The sequence below is a fragment of the Varanus komodoensis genome, unplaced genomic scaffold (assembly GCF_004798865.1).
Source record: "Varanus komodoensis strain SLA01 unplaced genomic scaffold, ASM479886v1 scaffold1, whole genome shotgun sequence".
NCBI lineage: Eukaryota > Metazoa > Chordata > Lepidosauria > Squamata > Varanidae > Varanus > Varanus komodoensis.
The window spans coordinates 117,561,342-117,587,073 of NW_025335268.1; the positions used below are offsets into that span (position 1 = coordinate 117,561,342).

The 25,732-nt window shown below is 39.8% G+C and overlaps 1 protein-coding gene across 5 annotated transcripts in view; it reads left to right on the plus strand.

Moving 5' to 3' along the window:
* Positions 1-547: 547 nt before the first annotated feature.
* The window catches only part of TESK2 (testis associated actin remodelling kinase 2), an 85,171-nt gene continuing 59,986 nt past the window's right edge, over positions 548-25,732 (plus strand). For 2 of the 5 annotated variants that reach the window (XM_044441953.1, XM_044441994.1), the window contains exons 1-2: positions 549-855; positions 9,719-10,026. In XM_044441953.1, the coding sequence (XP_044297888.1) occupies positions 9,805-10,026 (222 nt within the window). In that variant the 5' untranslated portion in view covers positions 549-855; positions 9,719-9,804. Of the gene's footprint in view, positions 856-942; positions 964-9,718; positions 10,027-25,732 lie in introns of those variants that run through there. The other 3 variants (XM_044441984.1, XM_044441963.1, XM_044441974.1) reach the window with 3 other exon arrangements.

The window sequence follows — 25,732 nt, forward strand, 5'->3', positions numbered from 1 at the left end:
CATTTAGTGTCTATTCGTATGCGCAAGTTTTAGTCTTTCAAACTTTACTTATCCCAAACGCCGCATACAGCAAAATGAGACACTACTTAGCAATTAACGACTCCGTCCTGGCCCTGCAATAATTAACGACGGCTGCTCACTTGACAGCTGCACCCCGCTTGGCCCATCCAAACAGTTCCGAATTGGTTCACATAGTTTGCAGTCACCAGCAAGCGGACTCTGATAGGCCTCGTGTCCTGCTTATTATCCTCCTTCGATTGATAACCAATGGAGTTGAAGCGTCCTCAAGTATCAGCCTTCTCCCCATCCCACTATTTCTTCAGCTTCGGTCGAGGCTGTTGGTGCGATTGAGTCAACTGCCTGTCACTCAAGTTCTCTGTCAAATCACAAGGTGGCCAAGACGTCGGTAGTATATTAAAAAATGTCCATTATGATTGGCTATATTCACCGTCCATCAAATTCAAGGCCATGTCGATTGGTAAATGTCTTCGAGGAGAGTCGGGCTCCGCCCTTGTCCGTCCTATGGTGGCTTCCAGCCAAGCAAGCGACTCAGATGGTCTTTTAGCGGCCTCTGGACCGTGCTGTACGCGTTCTTCTTTTCTCGGTGCGGCGAAGGGAGGTGGTGGGGCAGGGCCCGAGACTGCCGCGGCCCATACTTAGTTGCCGTTTGCGCTGAAAACGGCCCGACTCAGCTTTTCTCAATGTTTTCCCACCCTGCCTTGACATGCTTCCCGCGGTGTTAGACCCTGACTGCCGCGCGGCTGGAATCCTCGCTGTCCGCCTCCTGAAGAGCGCGTGAATATGAGCCGTCCTTTGGTGTGCGTGACCCACCGCCCCGCCTCCATTTCAAGGCAGGTAAAGGAGAGCGAGTGGTTTGGTGTGTTTGGAACACTTGTGTGTAGGGGGTTGGACGAGCTGGGGGAAAGAAATGGAAATACAGAGGATGTGGAGTAGGAGCTGTAGGTAGGTGACAGCGAGCCGGAAAGGGAGGGTAGAGTGCATTGAGAGATAAGTGGATGGTGACTCCGTTGTGTTCTGAGGTATCATAGATGGAATATGCATCTCCCTTTGTCTTGGACACGAATATTGGGGTGCGTGAGAAGCCGGGGTGGTGGCGAGAGTGTAAGGAGCCATTAAGAAAAGATTGAGAGAATGTCCTGAAGGCAGGTGTGGAAATGTTGTAAAGAAAGATAGTATCTGTGTACGGGGCATGGACATGAGGCTAAGGGGATTCTTTTGTAGTCTGACAATACTACATGTAATTTTATTTTCTCTTTCTCTGTTTTGCTACCACTCATCCCCATAATGCCCTAAAAAGTAATATGAAGCACCTGTCTTGGCCCCTCAGCGGGAAATGATCGAAGATGGAGGAGTGTTGGGCCACCTGGCTGGTTGTGTGGAGTACGGATGAAGAGTAAGGGAAAGGAAAATGACTTTCCTATCTCTGTTTCCCCACCCCTGACATAGGAGCATGAATATTATGCCCAGTGAAACGGGATCTATGCTATCATATTGAGCATTATTAAATAAGCTTCTGTTTGTAGGGATGTTTTGGTAGATACAGTTGAGGGTATCAGGTGGCACTTAATCCATTGCATTGTGACTGTTGCTTTTGGGTAGCTGTTAATTCAGAAGGGTTGACTGACTGACTTGAATGGAGAAGTTAAATGGTCACTAAGATGTTTTCATTACTCTTTAAGTTGACTTTGTTGCATATAGATTTTTGGCTTCTATGAATTTGTTTTGAAGAACTTTGATGAAAGATACTAATGCAAATTATTATTACTGTAACCTGTAATATAAAGGAAGACTTGCTTTTTATATATGGCTTTGCCGTTATCTGCTGATTAACTACTTCTGAAGTTGAAATATTTCCTACCATGTTCTTTGACTTTGTGGAATACTTCCTGTAGATCTTGTAAAATTCATTCTTAGTGAAATTACTACTCCATTTATTAATTGTGTCACATACAGCTCAGAAAGTACAGTCCAAAAATTAAACTGCTTATGATTGGACTTAATTCCAGTGTCACCTGGATTTGCAGATCCACAAAGTAAATTAGAAATTCTGCAGTTTGAGACAACCTTTGTACACTAGTGAATGTATCAAGTACTTCCATTGTTTGTTCTTGGCATGAAAGTGTGAACATTGTGTAATGGGGAATAACATATGGTAATATGTCTGGCTATTCTATGAACGTAACAAGTGTTTATATCTTTTAATCTAGTGTTATCAGCTTGTGTTTTGCTTTTCCTTCTGAATTCAAAGAACTGCATCTCAAGCTGCATTAACTGTGCTGAACACATATTTAGCACATTTAGTGTGCAGTGTTTTTCTGAATAGGTGTACTCATTTAAGTAGTTTTTGTAAAGGTGATTTGCATCACTTTCAATTAGAAAAAAAACTGAGTTGAGGAGGGTTGCTAGGGAACATAATAGATAGCTTTATCAAACTTTGGAATGTGTTTATAATTCATACTTATTTTGAAAAACTGAAGAACAAGACTGGGCACAAAAATAGCATTGACAGTGTGTAATATTGTTCCTGTTCTCATTTCATCTTTTAAAGCATGACTGACTTGCATTCATAGTATAACTATTATAGATTATGGCACAAACTATAATACTTTGAGTCACTAACTGAATAAGGATGCATTTATACTGTTGAAAGAATAGGAAGGGGACAATGAATCATTATCTGACATGTTGGTCTCTGACCTGAATTATGGCTTCAGTATGTATGCATATACAGAAGAACTTTGCATTTTGTGTGCAGTTCTACAAAAGGATGCAAAAACCATTTCCATGTGGGAAATAACTGTTTTGACCAAGGGTAAGCAAGTTGATGTTCTCTAGATATTGTAGGCTGCAATTCCAGTCAGTCCCAGCAGGCATGGCTAATGGTCAGAGATTATCAGTTGTAGTCTAAATCTAAAACATATGGAGGGCATCAGGTTGCTCATCCCTGCTTCAGAAGATTGGTAAAGTGAACCTGTAGTAGTCTGACTCCAGAGTTTGAAAGGTCTATTCCTTTAAAAGAAATGTGGTCTATTGAACAGTGTTAGATGTATAATATAAGAGTGCATACTTGGGACGTTCTTCACAGTTAAAGTGTAACTAATATGCATTAAATGATACGGATTATGCACTCTTGCAAAAGAGCTTAAGAATTGGACCTTGGAACCTGGGCAGTGTATCTTGTCTAAGGGTTGGGTTGGTCCAGCGGTGACTGTCCACAAGCAGAAGAGAATCTACTGGTTAAACAGATTTCCTCTTTTCCCTGAAGCTCTCTGTGTGACCCTTTATGCTTGGGAGGGTTGGGGATCTAGAAGAGATCATGAGGATAGGATTTCATAAGTGGGAGGAGAAGATTGGAAAGTCTGGTTATGCAAGTGGGCTTCTGTTTGGATTCAACCTTAGCCCTGTCTCCCTCAGCAGTCAATTAGCTATCTCTTGGAATTCCAGGCTTTCTCCATTACTGCTTCAGTGCTCCCACTCTGCCTGTTGCACAAGCCAGATTCATTGCTTGAACAAGTTAGTGGTTCAAAAAGCAATTCTGGAAACCAGCAGAAATGCTTAGGGAGCTTAGAATTGTTTTGCCCATTAACTAAAAATTAAAGTTATTAAAATCGTGCAAGCATACATAGTGAACAGTGTTCATCAGTGCAAATGTCATGGAGATAGGTGGACAATCAAAGAAAGCCATTTTCCTGTTGATAGAATATTACAACAATCATTTAAGTATGACTTACCTGTAATAGAACTGCCAGTTGTGGGGAAAGTCTAGAAGGTTCTTGGGGTCTCAATCTGCTTCTTGATAGCACAACACCCACTGATTTTTAATGGCCTAGATTTCACCTTTCCTTTTTGAATTTCTTGTGGCATAGGTGAAGTTAGTCAACTATGACTAAATAATATAAACAAGCCATGTATTCAGTTTTATTGCAAGTTTTGCAAATCACTGATGTACAGAGCAATCTTAAACTTGTAGCTTGTGTTAAAATGCCTTAGTTTGCATTTCTGGAGGCATTCTAGCGATGTCTGAAAGTCTGCAATGTTGTAATGTAAGGGACCAAATTTATTTGAAAACCATGTCCATTGGCTTTATCACATATTCCTTGTCAGAATTTTGTATGATGCTAGTTTCTTTCCATTTTTTGCATATTTTTATTAAGATTTTAAACTAAAAAAACTAAAAAACACCAATCATCGAATACATCGGACGTACTGGGTCAGCCCCCTATAACATATCTTTTTAACATTCTATAATCATATTCAAATCGATTTATAAAAATGTAAAAACATCTTTAAATCTAGGCCAAGTCCCGTTTCTCCAGCCAATCATAAAAAAGGTCCCAAGTTTGATAGAAGTCAGTATCTTCTTTCTCCTTCAGTAATAGAGTCAATCTGTCCATTTCTGCACAGTCCAGAATCTTTTTTAAAATCAGTTCCTCCGTGGGTAGTTCCTCACTCTTCCAGTATTGCGCAAGCGCAATCCTCACCACTGTGATTAAATGTAGCATCCAATACATTTCTTGTTTGCTAATATTTTCCGGTATAATGCCTAACAAGAAAATTTCAGGTTTAAAAGCTAAGGGTTTTTGTAGCATTTCCTCAAGCCATTTATGTATTTTAATCCAATACTTTTTCACATATTCACAGGTCTACCACATATGGTAAAAAGTACCCACATCATGTTTACATTTCCAACATCTGTTTGACATATTTGGAAACATCTCAGCTAATCAATTTGGTGACAAATACCATCTATAAAACATTTTATATAAATTTTTTTTATACGAAGTTGCTAAAGTTACCTTAATATTTCTCTCCCATAGCTTTTGCCACTTTTCTAATTCAATATTCTATCCAAAATTTTGTGCCCATGTTATCATAGTTTCCTTAACCTGTTCCCCTTCCATTTTCCTGTCAAGTAAGAACTCATAAATTCTTTTAATCATTTTCTCATGTTTTTAGCATCACTTGATCAAAAGCTATTAGGTCTTTATAAAATCCCCATATTTTACAGTCTTTAGCATATCTTGATTGCAGTATGATACTAGTTTCTGATATCCTAAAAATCAGTGGTGGGTAATATGTACTTCTGCAGCTGCCATTGGACTAGATCCCTGATCAGCCCTAGTCAACATAAGTAATAGTAAAAGAGCTCAAGGAACCATGCTTCAGGTTGGATGTCAGGAAGTACTTCCTGCTGGTTAGGACTCATAAGATATGGAATGGGCTTCTATGGGAGATGGTTGAGGCCCCATCACTGAGGGTTTTTAGGAAAAATTGGCAACCACATCTTGGGGATTACATGAGCAGAGCGGAATGGACCCAGAGGTCAGACTAGATGCCCTGGGAGATTCCTTCTGACTCACTGTGTTTCTATGTTTCTATGATGAGGATAGTAATCTGACAAGAACTGGATAACCACATGTTCCCTGTCACTGCTATAAATTGAAAAAGAAAAGCTGACCGTGGCAGTTCCTTATGAAGATGTGTGGCAAAGCATTTTTGTTCAGTTTCCTTATTTCCAAGCTAAATAGGCTTCTGATCTTACTTAAAAAAAAAAAAAAAGAACTTGTGTTGTCTCTCTGACTTTGAGATAAATCCTTTGAGAAAACTGCATAGTTGTATTATCTATATTCCAGCATCCTATCCTTCAGAGTACATGTAATAGTTTATGTGGTTCTATAGCAATTCATTCTTCAAGTAACCCTGTTATGATAGGTTAGTGAGAGACTAACTGATCCCAAGTCACCCACTGAGTTTCATGTCTAACTGTGGAATTGACTCCAGGTCTCCCAGTCTGACATTATATCTAATATGCTAATAGCTGTTTTAGCTATTTAAAAGTTATTTAAAATATGCATGTACAAGACTGGGGAATTTAAATAGTTTTCTGCAAAGATATTTTTGAAAAGTTTTTCTACCTTAAGAGTTCTGTGAAAGACCTGGTTGAATTGTTAAAGCTTTAAAAATTAAGAGGTTGAGTCTAAGCCAGGGGAGATGCAGGAATATGGAGAGGAATTAATACTCCTTACAGATATATACTGGGTGTTACATTGGTGCCTGCACTGTGGCAGAGTGGGGAGAGTCTAAGGTGGTGGAGCCAAGGTGGTAGTGATCAGGATACTTGTAGATGGCTATAGATTGGCCTGGAAAAGCCTTGCTTGCTTCATGATGGAGGCAGAGGACTGGGCTACATAGGAGAGAGACAGGCAGATGGTAAAAGGGAAAGATGGGAATTGAAGGGAAGACAGGATGAGTGAGTGTGTTGGTAGCAAATTAACTGAAGAGGAAATTGATTTGGAGAGTTTAATGTTTGGAACTCAGACTCTGCTTTGGTGCTGCAAGTAGTTCCTGTTTTGGGGCAAATGGTTTGCGCCTCAGCTTTGTTAGATTGTCTTCTGTTAATGGGTGCTTTGTTGCAACAGGAAATGTGGAGGTAAGAGTCCTTCAGAGTTCAGACTCTACCTGTTTTCTCTATTGTTAGCCACTTTGAGAAGACTGCAGTCCTGAAAGGCAGGTAAGAAATACAAATACAAAGAATAAATGCCTTTGGAAGCCTACGGGTAGGCCATGTTATTAACACCACTAACCCAGTTGTTAGTAATATTAGGTATTTAGAAGTGTACTGCTTCCAGGTGTGCATGATCCTTTAGCTGTCATGGCTGATGTGAGGGCTTTTGGGGGCAGAGCAGAGGCAAAGCAATTAGGATAAAGTATTGAATGGGGGGGTGGGTAAGTAAAGGTATGCTGAGTGTAGCTTCAGTAGAGAGTTGTAATACCTTCACTTCTTGAAGTTACTAGCTACTGCCTTATAACATACAGAGCAACTCCATTTCTGCTTCATGGTTCACTAGAAGCAAATGTTTGATTTTCTTAGGGAGTCTTTCCTCTCTGAGGCAGAACCAGGTTAAAGCATTTCCAAGAAATCTGATCTGTTCCATTTAATATGAGTATAACAGTTGAAACTTGTGTGTTTCTGGCAGAAGTATTAAAGGAATTAATCATGGATTTTGACATTTTTTGCACCCCTAAATAGGTTCCAACTTTAACATACCAGCCTGTCCTGTGTGAAGCAGTAATCTGAGACACACTGGCTCCAACTAGGAAGTTAATGCCTTGTCACTTTAGTGAATTCAGACTTTGCTTTGCTAATACAAGACATTAAATGAGTTATTTGTTCAGCACAAACTTTTATAACACAAATGAATTTCCATCAAACTTGTTCAGAATGTAGCCATTTTATAGGCTCTGACTGAAGCAGAGTAGTATGGGGTAAAGCAGACACCTTTTTGGAATGCTGACACCATTTGTGGGTAGTTTGAAATATGATCATGCTAACTAGACCAGGAATTTTCTTTTTGAAGCACCAGTGATTGCTTATAGAAGTTACATACACTCAGGTTAATATGTGCAGCCCCTGATTAAAGTGACGAGTAAAATACTTAGGGTTAAGATATAAAAGAGAATTATACTTAATATTGTCAAAGCATTCTTAAAATGTTAATTTATGAGTGGAAGGTATCCTTTGTATTACAGAGGAAGTTGTAAAGGGTAACAAATTACCTGTAAATGACTTGCCAAAGCAGTTCAATAGAATATAAGTTCAGAAGTCTGGATTTCTGCGTATGCTGTTTAATGTAGATTTGAAGAAAACTGCAGAAATTAATGACATTTTGGAAAATTTTAACTAGATACGTTTAACCGTTTGTGTTACTCTATATGTTTAAGAATTGGAAGATTGTTAAAATACCAATCTTGTTGGTGCAAAATGTGGTGAGCCAGTGTGGTGAACCAGCCAATGGAGAGCCAGTGTGGTGTAGTGGTTAAGAGCATGGGACTGGGACTCAGACAATCTGGGTTCTAGTCCCCGCTCAGCCATGGAGCCAACTGGGTGACTTTGGGCCAGTCACAGACTCTCAGCCCAACCTACCTCACAGGGTTGTTGTTGTGGGGATAAGATGGAGGAGGAGAATGATGTAAGCTGCCTTTGTAGGAAAAAGGCAGGATACAAATCAATCAATAAATAAATATGCTGTGAAAAGTGTGACACATAGTAATTTTTCATAGTGTCACATTTTGTGTCTAGTATTCTATAGGATAAACAATTCTTTTGTATAGGAATGCATATAAAACACCTCCCCAATTTGCATCCCCTTGTTACACAGAAAAACCTCTCAGTTCTGTGATACTGGTTCCCATGGTGGGTGTATGTGTGCACGGGTGCATGTGTGTATGTATACACTCTTTCTGTCCTGCTATAGTTTCTGGTCAACCCAATTTTATGGATTTCTATAGCATTTGAAGCAGGTGGCACAGTGGTTTAAACTGCTCTGCTGCTGGGCTGGTTAATTGAAAGGTCGCCGGTTTGAATCTGCACAATGGGGTGAGTTCCCGTTGCTCCATCCCAGCCCCTGCCAGCCTTGCAGTTCGAAAGCATGCAAATGCAAGTAGATAAAAAGGTACCACTTTGGTAGGAAGGTGACAGTGTTCCGTGCACTTCGGTGTTCAGTCATGCTGGCCACATGACCATGGAGACTGTCTGAGGACAAACGCTGGCTCCCTTGGCCAGGAAACGGAGATGAGCACCGCCCCCTAGAGTCAGGCATGACTGGACTTAACATCAAGGAGAAACCTTTACCTTTATAGCATTTGACTTCAAAGGATACCTTGAAGGATCTGAAACTAAGTACCAGCAGTGTAACCAGCACTGCTATAATAGGGGTAATTTGACGACTGTGGACAGCTATTGGACTATGCCTGTGATACTGCTGCCAGTGAGTAATGTGTACACACACTGTGCCTAGAAATTGTTTTGTTAATGTTGATAATGACTACAGGGCAGGTAGTATTGTGGCATCTCCTTGTATTGGAAAGAATAGGTATTGATTTACTACATGGGGTATATTTTTAGTTTAGGGGGCGGGGGTTGCTGAAAATGGCTGTTCTGTAGAAAGTATAAGGAAGCCTTTTTTCCTGAAATCTTTCAAAACTCAGAAGGATTACCTTCTTAGCAGAAAGTATGAACATGTTTAAACCTGCATGTATTTTATTAGAAACAACCTTGAGACTTTACAGTCTTGTGGTTGAACCAAGACTTGGTCATGTTTCATTTTTGAAAAACATATAGTATAAAAGTTACCTTTTATTGAGAACAAATTGATATACTTGTTCAAATAGGATTGATCATGGAATGTATGAAATATTAATTGCATTCCATACTAATTCCACATGGTTTCCTTTTTTAAATGAAAGGTTTCAGGTGAGCTTATGCTTAATTTTCATGATGTCCCCCATCATAGTGATTCAGGCTAATATTAATTATGTCTCTGTCAGGGTTTGTAATAAGAAGCACACCTTGCTCCAATTGTATAGAAAAAAGCTTTTGAGAACATCCACTCATTCTTAGCTGGATATGGAGAAACAAGCGGTGTAAAGAAGTCATAGTATTCACATTAGTTCAGCTTTGCAAAGAAATGCACCATGGTTTACTAACTTATTTGTCCACCCATATGAATGTCCACTTTTTGATTTAAAAGGAAAAAATCCTAATTTTGCAAAATGTTCTTTTCTGAGCACACTTAATTTCTTTGTCACAACCTAGTTAGAAGCCACTGCTTTTTTCCTCTTTTTCCTGCTCTCCCATTTGAGTATTATTTGGTTGTGTGGAAATAAAATGGCTCAGTTATGTATCCTTTGTTTTTAGTATCCAGCCAGAGAGAAGAAAATGAAATTGAGCGCCTAGGATGTGAGAGATCCCCTTCTTTCTAAAGGAACCGTATTGTTTGCAAGATGGATCGAAGTAAGCGGAATTCAATAGCAGGATTTCCACCACGTTTGGAGCGAGCTGAAGACTTTGATGGGGTTGGTGGAGGTGATGGGACCGTGTCCCAGATGGGTAGAGTTTGGACTTCTTCATACAAGGCCTTGATAAGTGCCTTCTCGAGACTTACACGACTTGATGACTTTTCCTGTGAGAAAATAGGATCTGGTTTCTTCTCTGAGGTATTCAAGGTGGGTAACTAATTTTAACAATTCTTCCCTTTCTCAGTTTTTCATTTAATACATGGAGCAAAATATGAATGAATATAAATCTCTTGAATCATTTATATGTTTCCTATAAGAGTGTTCCTGGGAAATATAAAGCACAATTTATTTGGGTGCCAAGTGATGCATCTATATTAAGTACATATGTGTACTTTATATGGGTTGGATAGCTTGCAAAAATGTATACTTCTTGTTTAAATATTTCAAAAAGGAAAGCATGCAAAATATACAATGAGAAGAAAAATGCAATGCATATAAGAATGAAGCAGTGTAAATAAAACTGCTCAGTTGTATGATAACAGTATATAGTGGTCTGATTTACACCATTGTTCAGGAAATATTTTAAGCTTCAGTAAGAAAGTTGATTTAAATTGTCATTTTTTTCTTGTTGATTTTAAACCAGCTTATACTGGTTTTCAGTCACCATGATTTAAACTGTATTCTAATTGTCTTTTAATTCTTATTGAAGCTGTAGTTAACTCCTCTTGCAGCTTAAATTCTGGCAAGCCTGCTTGTACTATGTAGACATTAGCTCTGAAGAACTGAGATACTATGATTCCTTGCAGATCCTCACTAAAAGGTCCTCACTGTCTTTTATCCATATATAGAACTCGTATACTAAAGTTATTTTGTTGTGCTTGGTAATGTAGTAATATTTAAAATGATCTTTAGTATCTTAACCTGCAAGTTTCAGTTTTTACAAAATAGGTCTTTAATATCTTAGCTTCAAGAGTTTGCCATATGCCAAGTTTGTTTCAAAGAAAATCAGTTGTTCTTAATAGCCAATGCTTCCCATGTGTTTCTGATTCTGGATGGTCTCAGTCAAACCCAGGACAATGCAGGTCACCTGGGAAATGCAATTTGAGTTGAACAGCATTGCATCTTAAAACACACACATTCCTGTCATGGAGACTGCTTCTACCTTACTTTCATGTTAAGATTTTTTCATCAAATTAACAGTGCTAGGAATTCATTACACAGAAAAAACACGTTTGTCATGTCCAAACACTAATCCTTTCTACCTTATGTGACTGTAAAGCATTTTTGTGCATATTTGAAGAAAGAGACTGTTTCTTTTCAGCAGCAACTCCTCATGCCTGATGCATGGGGTGCTATTGTAGAACATCTCCTAGCCTTGAGGAGTTTCTGGCAGGGTGGAGTTGCTTCCATAAGGTGAAGAGTGCTTCAACAGTATGCTTAACAAATAGAATGATACCTGTGGCATTTTACATCATTTTGTTGTTATACAATAGTCAAAGAGAATACCTGGCAAGAAGCCCATACCAAATTTCCTTTTTCACAAAGGACAGAAGCTATTTGAACAAGAACTTCCATTCAGAAGCTATACCAACTCCTGAAATATTTAAATGATAGACTGAAAACATTCTCCAAGTGCCCAAAAACATTGCAGAAAGACCTACTTGAACTTGTATAAATGATTTGTTACAAACTTGATTGTTGCCATAATATGTCTGAATAACAGTCCATGTTAGAGTTACATCTCTGAGCTTAAAAGACTCTGAAAATTTAGATTCAAGTCTAAGCAATTTCTGTCATAGCATGCTGTAATTTATGTATTTATTTATTTATGGAACTTCTATGCTGCCCCATTCGCCGAAGCCTCGGGGCGGCTCACAATCAGAAATAAATAACATAATATAAAACAATATAATTTAACAGTATAAATTAAGTCTCCCTGGCCAAAGAATAAAATAAATAATATTAACAATTAAAATAACGTTTGAATAAAAAGGTCTTTGCCTGGCGCCGAAAAACAAATAACGACGGCGCCAGGCAGACCTCTCTGGGGAGTGCATTCCATAGATTGGGCGCCACCGCAAAGAAAGCCCTCCTCCGAGTACTTACCCTCCTAATTTTCTTCACGGAGGGTTCCCGGAGAAGGGCCTCTCCTGCTGATCTCAAGGAGCGGGCGGGCATATATGGACATAAGCGCTCCTTCAGGTAACCAGGACCCAAGCTGTTAAGGGCTTTATAGGTCATAACCAACACCTTGAATTGGGCCCGGACTTCAATGGGAAGCCAGTGAAGCTGACGGAGAACTGGAGTCATGTGAACATAACGCCCAGTCCCCATCAGCAGCCTGGCAGCTCTGTTTTGAACCAATTGAAGTATCCGGACCGTCTTCAAGGGCAGCCCCACGTAGAAAGCATTACAGAAATCAAGTCGGGAAGGCACCAGCGCATGTGTCACTGTCGCCAGGCAGTCGTACTTCAGGTAGGGGTGCAGCTGATGGATCAGCCGAAGCGGAAAGAAAGCGCTCCTCGCCACCGCTGTCACCTGAGCTTCCGGTGAAAGCTCTGGGTCGAGGAGCACTCCGAAGCTGCGGATCTTGTCCCTAAGAGGGAGTGCAACCCCATTCAGGCCTAGGTTCAATTCACCTTCCCCGAAACCTGATCCGCCAACCAACAGGACCTCCGTCTTGTCTGGATTGAGCTTCAGTTTAATTCCAGTAATGTAGTGAGTCATTCTAGGTAAAAAGATCTATTGTTTACTCACTGTCTCTTTGGATGCTCCATGGCAAGATTGTAAACTCATTGTGCAGATTCTCCATTATGTATTCAGTGAGCAGCACGTTTGGATAGGTGGGATAGTAACATTTTCTGTTTCACAGAACAGTACAGTGCAATCTTAACCATGTTTTAATTGGCATTTTTCATCATTTTTTCATTCCTTTTCCTTCTCTGTTTTACCTTCCTGATACAGTCAAAGAGAGAGGATCATGGTATTCCAATGTAACCTCCCCCAGAAATAGACCATGGGCATTTCATTTATAGTCATAGAATCATAGAATAGTAGAGTTGGAAGGGACCATGCAGGCCATTGGGTCCAGCACCCTGCTGTTGCAGGACACCAAGATACACCATTCCCACTCAGATGGCTGTCCAGTTTCTTTTTTGAATGTCACTAGTGTGGGAGAACCCATTACCTCTCTAGGCAGCTGGTTCCACTGTCATATTGCTCTGGCAGTGAGGAAGCTTTTCCTGATGCCCAGCCTGAATCTGGGTTGTTGCAACTTGAATTGATTATTCCATGGCCTATGCTTTGGCATCAGCAAGAAGAGATCTTGACCTTCCTCTCTGTGACAGTCTTTGAGGTACTTATAGAGGGATATCATGTCCCCCCTCAGTCTGCTCTTCTCAAGGCTGAACATGCCCATTTGTCTCAGTTTCTCCTCACAGGCCAGTGTTCCCAAATACTGGATCATTTTTGTTGCCCTCTTCTGGACCCTTTCAAATTTTCCTGCATCTTTCTTAAATCTTGGTGCCCAGAACTGGACACAATATTCCAGATGAGGTCTGATTAGACCGGAGTATAGACCGGAGTATAGACCGGAGTATAGACCGGAGTATAGACTGATTAGACCGGAGTATAGAAGAACTACTACTTCTCATGATTTGGAAGTAATACTTCTGTTAATGCATCCCGAAATAGCATTTGTCCTTTTGGTGACTGCATCGCATTGTTGGTGCATGTTGAACCTATTGTCCGCAATTGCACGGAGATCTTTTTCTTTTTCAATTCTGTTGAGCCACACATTCCCCATCTTGTATCGATGCCTTTGGTTTCCTTTTCCTAGTGGAGAACTTGGTGATTGTCCTTATTGAATTTCATTCTGTTGCTTTCAGCCCAGTGTTCACGTTTATCAAGATTGCCCTGGATCTTCATTCTGTCGTCTAGGGTGTTTGCTATTCCATCCAGTTTTGTTTCATCTGCATTTGATTATCTTTCCTTGTACTTCCTCATCTAAATCATTAATAAAGATGTTGAAGAACACTGGGCCCAGAACTGAATGCTGCGGCACCCCATAGTTACCACCATCCAATTTCAGAAGGTGCCATTGATGAGCACTCTGTATGTCCAATTTAGCAGCCAATTTTGGATCCACCTGATAGTTTTTCAATCTAGTCCAGTTTTTGCTAATTTGCTTAGCAGAGTATTGTGTGGCACTATGCTGAAAGCTTTGCTAAAGTCTGGATAGATTATGTCCACAGTGTTCCCTTTGTCCATTTGGGAAGTTACCCAGTCAAAAAAATGAGATTAAATTAGTTTGACAGGATTTATTTTTGATAAATCCCTGCTGGCTTCTATTAATCACTGCATTTTCTTCAAGATGCCTGCAGATGGATTTTTAAAATAATTTGCTCCAGAATTTTATGTCTAACTGGTCTATAGTTCCTAGGTTCATCTTTTTTCCCCCTTTCTGAAGACACTGGTCTACAGTTTCTGGGAAATTATTGACCTCCGAGATAAAATGAGCTAATTCTTACATATTTTGATTAGATGAATGAGAAAACAGGTGATAAAGGTGCTGGCTGGCTAAAGTTTTCAAGATAATTTCACAATATTTATACACAGGCGGGTCTGTTTGCCTACAAGGGAGGGAGGTGTCTGATGATCATGATGCCTTGTAACTTCTCGACAAAGTACGGCAGAACAATTAAAATGGTTGGGCCCCTCATTATTATTGCATCACATATGCAACTTATCTGTGTCATTGGCTAAACAAGAAGAAAACGTCCATGCCTTTTGCAATCCCAATATTGTGGAGGGAATCCACCAATCATAGTAGCAAGTGCTATTTTTGCATGGTTCCCCCAATTGCAAAAGGGATCACAAGAAAGAAGAAGTGGACCGTGAAATACCCAAACATTCCATCCACACTGTGTCCTGTGCCCCATGATGAGGACTTGCCAATTCCAGATCCACCAGAATTCTCCTCTCTAGTCTCAGATAATGATAAAGATGTTGGAGCTTATCAGTTTTTAATGCAAAAAGCATGAAAATGTTACATGGAAAGCCAATAAATAAATAGAGAGTTATGTTATTGGTATCAGTAAAAAGATAAATTTATAATGATTGGTGTGGCACCATTCTCATTGCTATATCACATTTTGCAGAAAAGTTATGGAGCATAATCTCACATCCCCCTTGTAATTTTGAATTATTTTGATGCAATTTTGACCTGAAGCTGTATCTTGGAAACTGGAGCCAATTCATACTCAGGCCTTAATTTTCCTTTATTAGTGACCCAATTCTGGTAAAATTTAGCTACTTCTTTTCCAAATCTTTCTCCTTGTAGACCAGTCAGATAGGGACAACCTTAGCCCTTCTCCGGTTGTCTGGCATTTCTCTTGTTTTCCAAGATTTATTGAAGATAATAGCCAGTGGTTCTGAGTTCCTCTGCAAGCTCTTTTATGATTCTGGGATGGAGTATGTTGGGCCCTGGAGATTTGAAAGTGTTTATCCATCTAGGTATTCCTTGTCTGTCAATATTGGGCTGCCATCTCTCACTTCCAACTTGTACTTCCACTTGACTGCAGATTTCCTTGTGGGAGAAGACTGAGGTGAAGTAGGAATTGAGCGCCTGTGCATTTCCCCCCTCATCTGTTATCACTCTGCCATCCACTTTAAGTACCTGGTCACCCTTCTCTTTCTCATGTCTTTTGTTCTGGATGTATCTGAAGGCTTTCTTGTTGTGCTTAGCATCCCTTGCTATTCTAGGCTCATTTCCTGCTTTAGTTTCCCTGATACTATTCCTGCAATTCCTTGCTATTTGTTTATATTTTTCCTTCATGGCCTGGCCCTGCTTCTACTTCCTGTAATGTTTTTTTTTACTTTCAGGCTGTCACTTAACTTTTTGTGGAGCAATGTGGACTTCCTCTGCTGCCTTCTACACTTTTTTCTTGATGGAATTGTTCATAGTTGTGCTTAGAGAATCTTCTTTTTCAAGATTTCCCACCCTTCTTGTATGCCTTTCCCCTTAAGGAAATGTTGCCATGGCACATCGCTTATCACTTTTCTAAGTTCGTTAAAGTTGGCTTTCTTGAAGTCCAGGATGCTTGTTTGCCTCCAGTTACCCTTTGTCTCCTTTATAATTGAGAATTCAAGTATCACATGGTCACTTACCCTCAGAGTTCCCATAGTTGTTATTTTGTCCACCAGGTCATCCCTGTTAGGTAGTATTAAATTGAGGAAAGCTGATCCTCTGGTAGCTTGCTCTACTTTCTGCTGAAGAAAGTTGTTGGTAATACGTCAGGAATATCTTGGAGGGGCCATGCTTGGCAGAATTTGTCTCCCAGCATATATCAGGGAAATTGAAGTTCCCCATGATGGCTACCTCATTCTTGGAAATGCTGGCAAGTTGCTTTTCGAATGTTGCATCCTTGTCCCTTTTTAACTGGGTGGACAGTAATTATATGCCAATAAGTATGTTTTTCTTATTTTTGCTCTCTTTAAATTCAGCCAGATGATTTCAGTGGGGCTACTAAGTTCCTCCTCTTGTATTTTTGTGCAGATATATGTCTCTATTACATACAGTGCAACTCCACCTCCCTTTTTGTCCTTTCTATTTTTCTTGAACAGGTTGTATCCATCAATTGTAGAGTTCCAGTCATGTGAGTCATCCCACCAAGTTTCAGTTATTCCTATAAGATCGTAATTTTCCTCATGTACTATGAGCTCAAGTTTTTGTTGTTTGTTTCCCATACTCTGGGCATTGGTGTAGAGACACTGAAGTTCATTTTTGCTGTGCCCTGGTTTTCTTCCTAGGTTTTGTGGGAGATTGGCATTGGTTCCTGCTTGAGGATTTTTCTGAAATATATAGGTTTTTGCTAGGTGATAGTATGCCATGCTGCACATCTCCCTCCCCTATAGGTTTTAGTTTAAAGCTCTCCTGATGAAGTTTTTAATATAGTGGCCACACAGTCATATCTGTGATTTTTTTTTCTTATGTGGTGTTTAGGGTATCTGTGAGCAACCCTTGTTGCTACACATCCTTATTTACATGTATATTTAAGTAATCATAAATGCAAATCTAAAGGGGTCTTTAACATACTAGATTTATGCAGTAGGCTCTTAACAAAGTGAGGAATTACCACTTACAAAAATAAGGAAATTACTTCCAAAATTAGACTTTACATTTTTTGTTCTTCAAACATGTGCACACTTGTTTCAGAAGAGAAAGATAGCTTCGTTGGGATACCCATTACCAATTTTCTCCTTCATCCTTGCTGCTGCAATTTGGTGGCAAACCTCTATAGGGTCTTAAAATGGCTAAGTATCATTGATTTGTTATTTTTTGCCAGAGTAGAGAAGAGAATCATGGTAGGTGATGATTATTAGAGTTGACACACCAAACTGAGTGATGGCCAAGCAGAAAGAACTAACTGCTGCCCATAGTTTGAAACAAAAAAGTGCCTGCCTCTTGGTTAATTTGCATCAGATGGCTATACAGGGCCTTAGTAGTGCACTTTTGAGTATTGTAGAAGTACAATACCTCAAATTCAAAATGTCATCCAGGATAGTCAGATAGTGCTTGACCCAGCTGACTTGTCTAAATGCTACAGGAATAGACCAAATTTCCCACTATAATTCTGGATTGGCCAGTTCAAAGGCACACTCATGGGTTAGCTGGCTGCCTGGTCTCTTGGTTACCAGGCAGGCATCTGTATGGTTCTGTGGCAACAGGGAACGACACCTTGTAACCTACTACAGGAAGAAAGTATGTATACATGGAGACTCCTGTGTATCTGCAGCCATTCAGAGCCTAGTTGGCATTTCCGGTGATTTCCCATGCTGCTCCTTTTAGAATGAAAAATGGTATTTGAACCAAGAAGTCAGGGCAGTGGGCATTAAATATATAATGAACAGTGTATGTGTCTAGTGAGCTAGCACATCTAATGCTCTTCTATAGCAGTTTGCATGAAGCACAATTTGGTCTTCTGGGTGAGGGAGAAGAGAGGACTGGAAGGGGAAGACTGAACTGACAGAAGAACAAAGGCAGCTAAAAATAGATGGGGGAGGGTGGGGGGCAGGAGAACGGAAACAAATGAAAAGGAAGGATAAAGCAGCATTTGGCATGGCATAGTGAGATGGACATTGCATGCCAAAAGAAATCCATCAGGGTTGAGAATTAGTGCTACTTAAGAGTGTGTAGCATGCGCTAAAGAAAGATTCTCCCGTGGCAGAGAGGAAAAGGAGTAAAATCTTAAGTAGTTAGCATTGCTGTAGGAAGAAGCTGTTATACCTGCAATATAGTTCAGCTGCTTGGATGGCTGCTGCAGTGCATTTCTTCCATTTAGATATAGAGGGTGATTTTCTTGGACTGAGCCATCTTTCACTAATGGTGAATTGAGTGTTTCAAAATAAAGCAACTTGCTATAAATGGGTTGAAAGAATATTGTAAATATGTTGTTTAGGGAATGTGGTGCAAACTTAAATGACTGGAAAAATGCCAAAGGTTGCCTAAGAATATGGTGGTAAGAAGAAAAACAATATTGTGCATTGAGTTTAGCTTGTGGTAAAATCCCTAATTGAACTAAGCTTAATGAATAATTGTGGGCTCCATTGTAAACAAAATGTGAATAAACCTGTCTACAAACATTCTGGAAAGCAAAGTTTGTAGCCCTACATTGCCTAGGGAGGTGGTTTGGCAGTTGGAACATGAGGTTTACTGATGTAAACTTGTAGCCGCAATGTGTTTCATGCTGCTTATGCAAGTTCACGTGAATTAGCTCACAACACTTGGCCAGTACAGTTTCCTTTGATTCTGGCTTACTAAAATTTGTATGTCTTTCTTAGGGAACTAGCTTATATATTGTTGAGTTTGGGTCTAGACTGAGTTAGCTAAAATCATAGTACAAGCTAGTCCAGAATTAACAACAATGTCATTGTTTTCAGTGGGAACTAAGTTCGGCTAACTTCAACTAGATCCAAACTAGTACATATAAGGGAAGTAGATTTCTGCTCTCCTTAATATTTTCAGGTATCCTTTTATTTAAATTTTTTTCTCTCTTCATCTTTGCTGTGTATGCTTCTGCAGGTGTATGTGTCTGCTGATTTTATTCATACATACTATTTTTTAAATCCTTACTGTCTAGTATTAGCATCAGCAAGCTGTTTCTAAAGCATTTTGATTTAATATGGAATTTTTATTTCCAAATCATAGTACACACAAGTGAATGAAGATCAGAATATATTGCTTTAGTAGACATCGTTCTTGAGATTCTCCTAAGGGAATGACTCCATAATTAGATGTTTGTGTTGTGTACCATTAATTAGAATTCTGTTGTACTACTTTACTCATTCTGCTGTAAACCCAACTGTAGGAGACTTAACATAGCTGCTGGTATTTTTTTCCATGTGCATGTGTTCATTGCTTCTGCCTTATGATTTTATAGCTGAATTTACAGAAACCAAATATGTCAATACTTCATATTGGGTGTGATTGCACATCATAACAACCCACCCTTCAGGTAAACTACACACTGTGGTTCTTGAGCAACTCACAGTGCACCTGATAGACAATTGAACTCACTGTGGGCTGTCACCTCCTCCCCGCCCCCCTTCCTTCTTAGTTCCACTGTGAATATCCCAGGGGATTCTGCATCAGGACCTGTCTTGCCTCTTCTTCCCTTGCTATTAATGAACTCTTCTGTACTTGTCACGGCTTTCTTATCCCCCATTTTCCCCCCAGAAAATGCTATCCCTTTTTTGATCATCAAAGTGAAGGCAACTGACAAATCCATTGCAGTGGCTAATCAGTATGCTGGGACAGCTATCATCAGTTTGTTGCCCTCTTTTTGTGTCTGAAATTTCTGCAGATATTTTCATCCTTGAAACAATCTAAAGCCAGTGTTTTGCAATTGTCTACTTGCAGATGATCGAAGTGAAAAGCCTTATCTCATCAATGTCCTGGGAAGTATCATCTGTCAAAGTGTAGGAGGTACCAACCAGGTGAAAAAAGCTGCATTTAGGTTAATTCATTGTTAAAATGTAGGCTACCTTTTAAAATTGTATTTTGACTCAGCTAAAAAATCAGGTACCTTCATCAAGAAACCATATTTTGAAAGAGAGCCTCAGTTTTGAAAACAGCTAGCTTTGAAAACTTCATGTTCCCATAAATAGAGAGTTTAAGGAACAGGTGGAAAAGGTGCAGGTCAGGTACAACCTTAAAAATTGGAGGATCTCACTGAAAAAGGGTGGGTCATATATAGGCTGCCCCATTTTGCCAGCAAATGCCTCTTTACAGCTTTGCTTTTAGTTGACAGCTTGACATTTGACAGCTGTCAGGGGTAACCAAATCAACAAATTAACCTCTTTGCAGCCTTGTTTCATCAATTTAGTTGGATAGTGCCTCCTGTACATTGACAGGAAATACTCACCAGTACATAGACAAGGCACAGTTTTAATTTAGTAAGTTTGCATACTTGCAAATGACTTTTTTAAAAAGGATGACAGTATCTGTGCAAACATTGGATACAATAGAAAAAGGTGGTGCACCAAGGACAAACTGTCCCATGTGCCACTTGCACACTTTAAAGGTTCTGTCAGTGTTTATTGCTTTAGAGTTCAGAGTAGACAAGAAGATGGAGTCATCTGAGGTCACTCCAAAGTGCTTATTGTGACAGCTGCTCCAGCAAGTACCCAAAGAAGCTCATCGATGTAGGAAATTTTTACCAGTCTTATTCAGCTGTTTGCTTGGTGTTTCCCTGTAGCCACATTTGGGTTTGTTGTTCAGCTTTGAGGACATGACAGTTCATCATGGTACAATAACACCTGCAACGAGATATGGGATGTCAGATTGGCCTGTTGCCCATAAACAAGTGACCCTACAAGAAACACTTTTGGTCCGCATGACATGACAATCTGTTGTGGCTTGTTGGCCATGGTGAGTTGCTTCATGCTAACACAAAGTACAGCAGATATCCCCTGGATATAGACCATCCAGGGAATCATTTGGGAATTCATTTTTTCTTTTACTTTATTTTGTTGTTGTTGTTAGTCGCAAAGTCATGTCCGACCCATCACGACCCCATGGACAACATTCCTCCAGGCCTTCCTGTCCTGCACCATCCCCCGGAGTCCACTCAAGCTCACACCAACTGCTTCAGTGACTCCATCCAGCCACCTCATTCTCTGCCATCCCCTTCTTCTTTTGCTGTCTATTGTTCCCAGCATTAGGCTCTTCTCCAGGGAGTCCTTCCTTCTCATTAGGTGGCCAAAGTATTTGAGTTTCCTCTTCAGTATCTGGCCTTCTAAAGAGCAGTCAGGGTTGATCTCCTCTAGGACTGACTGGTTTGATCGCCTTGCAGTCCAAGGGACTCTCAGGAGTCTCCTCCAGCACTACAATTCAAAGGCCTCAATTCTTCGGCACTCAGCCAGCTGTCAAAATGTAAGCTGTACAGGGAAAGCAAAAGTGTGAATGATCTTTGCTCACAAAAGTGAGATATCACCTCTCTTCATGGAAAGCTCATCTTGCATTTGTTTTTGTTTTTTGTTTTTTTCTCCTTTTTTGTACTGGTAGAGCTCAGCATGATGCATCCCTTGTACTTTTTTCCTGAGACTCCAGCTGCTTGGAAAAGTGCACCCCACCCTCGTTTTCTAATCTAGCTGTTAAAACACCAGGACCCCTTTAAAAGGGGTTTTTGACAGGTAATAGAGTTTCTTTGACTGGGACATATGCAGCATATGTCCTAATAAGAAGCTGGAATGGAGCTAGAACTGCGAAGTGTGGTAGAGACAAATAGAGCCTAGAAAGAGAATGGGGAGGAGGTGGCAGTAGTGCAAGGAAGACTCTCTGTCCCTTTCTTTGCTCAGTAAGCTCTTGGGTTGGCTCTCCATTGGGTGGGGATGTCTTTCTTTTTTTTCTAAACCCCAACCCACCCATAAGTAGCTGACTAGGAAGCTTATGAACCACCTTTCTGTGTGCCAGAATGTAGGACAGGGATATGAGAAGCCTGATCTCACACTTTTGCACAATCAGGCTATAACACATAGTTGGGATACTAATAGTGAGCCCTCTTTTATGTTTAATCTTTTTAGGAAAGCAAAAATCAATTTTCTCTGTATCACTAAGTTTCTCCACTAAGTTGTCCACTTTCTTCCCATTTCTCTCTTTTTTTTTTTCCTCCTGAAGGTTAATTGCTCCCATCCCGTGCAATTAAGTTGAGGAAAAACAACTTCCATTGGCACCAGTGGAACACCTTTTCTAAGTTTAATGACATATAGTGAAGGAGTGTGGAGAGCCACAGCAGTCAGGGAGGGGAAGGTTAGCATTCTTTCCCAAAAAGCAGTTTTGCCTGAAAATTGTCTCTTGCATATTGCTTAAGCTCAGGAAAAACCTTCCATTGGTGCCAGTTGACACTTAATGTTCTATGCAGCAGAAAAAGGGTTCTGTGGCTCTGGTAAACAGACTTGGGGTCAGGGACACATGCCTAGTAATATGCTTAGTGTTCTTGGATGCCTTGAAAGAAACAATCCCTAGATAATGTGATAGATCAGTTATTCATGGCACAAATTTTGGATTTGATAAGGCTACACAGGAATGGCTTACAGTTAGTAGGATTCCAAGGTTGATAAGGGACTTGGTGCCTTAATTTTGCACAGGCGTTAAAGAAGGCTGGAAACAGCATAAGAAAGTTTTCACTGTGCATGACCAGCGACTTCTATTTTAAGGAAGCCAATGAAGAGTGTCTTTCCTGAGTGCCTGAGTGTTGACTGTAATTCCGTGTATCAGGGATGGGGAACCTCTTTCAGGAGAGTCACTTACTACCCACATGAGTTTACCATCTGGCCTATCAGCTTCTTCCACAGTCCTCCGTGGGAAAATTTCTGGAATGAGAGATAGTTGGCAAAACGTCCTGTGTGAACGAAGAATTGATGGTAATTATAAAAACAATATTAGGCAGGCATGGCAGTTTCAAAGTTGTAGCTATGTGTATCATGCATAGTACTTTGGTTTGCTAAAATGTACTAGAGGCAACAGTTTCACTGTCTCCATTTATGTCTTAAATTTAAACAATGTAGAACTTCCAGAGAAGATAGTGATACAGACCAGTCATTGTTCATCCTCCTTCCAAATTTTCAGCTTTTTAAACACATTTAAGACAGTGTTACTATTCTGATATCAGTGTTTGCATTATTTTTGTTTTATTTTCTTCTAGTGTGTTAGTGTTTTGTTTTACTTTCTCAGCTGCCTGTTAGTGGGGTTTTGTTTTTTCAGGAGTATTTAAGAAGTCCTTGACCATGACTGCTTGTAAAACAAAGTCACTGTCACCTTTCATGAAGATAGCTAAGACAAAGTTAATGGGGGAGGTGAAGATGAAATCATTGCTTTGTTAAAATGTCAGTTGAGTTACCTCAACAGTCTAAGATGATGGGACAGTTCACAAGATTTGGTTGCATTCCTGCAGCTGATCAGAGATAAGAGCTTTTCCCTGCTGGGGAGAAGGAGCAGGAACTGAAAGAAAAGTGGATATGCTGCTTATGCTTGCTTCTGAGCAGGTTTTAATTTGGTGAGTATCACATTTGGCTTTGATAACATATGGATGTGTAAGTCTTGGGACCTTTTTCAGACTGAAATTTGGCCCTTGTACTGAAAAATGTTCCCCACCACTGCTGTACTCATTCACCTGTCCTTTACATAATCCCAAATTCAAATAATAGACTTACTTCTATGAGAATCAGGACAATCATCATACCACTTGAGGATTTGCCCCAAACTGAATCTTTAAACCCATGGATACATACATTGTTTATAACAGTTGATAATTACACACTTAGATCTCTTCCAGCGGCTTCATGTAGATGTTAAACAGCATTGGAGACACTCCACAAATCAGCTCCTTTTTAGTGGAGCAACAGTTTCCAAGTCTCACCATCTGGAACTGACCTGAGAGGTAGGAACAGAACCACTGCAAAGCAGTGCCTCCAATTCCCATTTCCCTTAGACAATCCAGAAAGATACTGTGGTTGATATTATCAAAGGCTGCTGAGAGATCCAACTGAGATGCACTCCCCCTGTCAGCTCTGAGTCATAGATCATTCTAGAGCAACCAAAGCAGTCTTACTTCCATGTCCTGCTCTGAAGCCAGCTTGAAATGGGTCCAGAAAAGCAGCATCACTCAGAGCTGCCTGGAGCTGGAGAAATACTGTCAACATCATCCGGACTTACCCATTGAAACTGATCCAGGATAACCCCATTCATGGAGCTGTTGGATGCCACTATGTTGATCTTCACCTCCATGATCACATCAAGCTTGGGTCTTATCTGAGAAATTTAATCTGCAAAATGGTTGTTAAAAGCATCACAGTGAGCAACCAATGGTGCTAAAGATAGGTTGGGGAGCACTGAGGCTTGAGAGAAATCTCTTACCACCCTAAATAGCTCTGCTGGACATGAATTAGCAAACAACAATGCAAGCAGAGAAGAAACCCTTCTTTGATGCCTGTATTGCCACTCCATAGGAGTGAAGATGTTCTCCATACAGTGTTTTGTTGGAGACGAGTCTAGATTTCTGCCATTGGTGCTCCAGTCTTCATCCTTCCTGTTTCATACATTGGAACTCATTTGTATACCAGAGAGCTCTTTTGGATGCAGGACAAAGAGGGCACTCAGGAGCAATCATGTCTAAAGCCTTAGTGAACTCCTGATTCCATTTTTGTGACTAGGGACATGAAACGATCACTGGCAGAACTCTGTAGGGCTGACTCAAAATATATTGTATCCATAAGTCTTCAGAAGAGTGTTGTAATAGGGGCATAAATTAGAGGGTGTGATCTTGGCCTTGACTAGGTAAATTAAAACATAATGCTAAAAACATTAATTTCTGTATGCATTAGAAAGTACTTATGTGTATGATTACATGTGATAAACAAGTTTATTATTAATTTTTGGTAGTCCAGTAGCAATGTATGACTTTCCAGCCACCTTTTCCAAATGTATCAGAGCTGTTAATATGCATTCAGTTGTGTTTGTCTACTCTGACAATATGCTAAAAACAATTGATTTGCACCCAATTTTCACAAAAACTGCAAGGCTATGACAGCATAAAATGTCCAATACAAAAATGTGATATAAAAATGGACCTTCTTTCAAACATGTTTCCAAGAGTTTTAAAACAATGGCATGTTACTTTTTCTTGCTTGTGTAGTTTCTGGATTTATGTCAGCTTGCCAATTCTTAGTCTTCTCTTGCTTAAAGCTATGCATTGCTATCAGTGAGTAAGATGAAGTAGAATAGCAATAGTATTTTAAAAATTTTCGTGACTCACTTGACCAAAGATGAAAGAGAGGTAAAGTGTGTGTGTTTTGATACTCATTTTTGCTATTGAAATACAGTAGAAAGCACACTGAAATTATTTATTAAATTTTAAGTGATACATATATTTGAAAATAGTCAGTTTTAACAGATGCATGCTGATTATCTGTGCTCCTGTTCTCTTATATTTTCTGTACAACAATAACAAAAGTAATACAGGAAAATATTATAGGTCTTCTACAGAGCAAATCGCAACTAATGCTGAATTAGTATTCCAATTTTCATGTATTTTGATGCAACTGTACTGCATGTACCTGGTGAAGAGAAAGGAGAAACTTCTTTGGGAGAAATTTGTACATGAAAGAGTAGAGATGTAACTATGGTTTCACTTTTGCTGTTTATGCTTTGTACAGTTGCACTAGGGTGCTGCAAGACTTAAGCTGTTGTATTTAAACTGTGTTTGATTATTTGTTTTATGAATGCTCTGTGTTGTGTTTTTTTATTGTATTTTTAAATTTTGTTTTGTGAGTTACCAAAAGAACTTGTTACAGGGCAGCTGGTAGATAACACAGAGAAACAGTTTAATAGAGAAACCTTTCTAGTGGTTTTCTG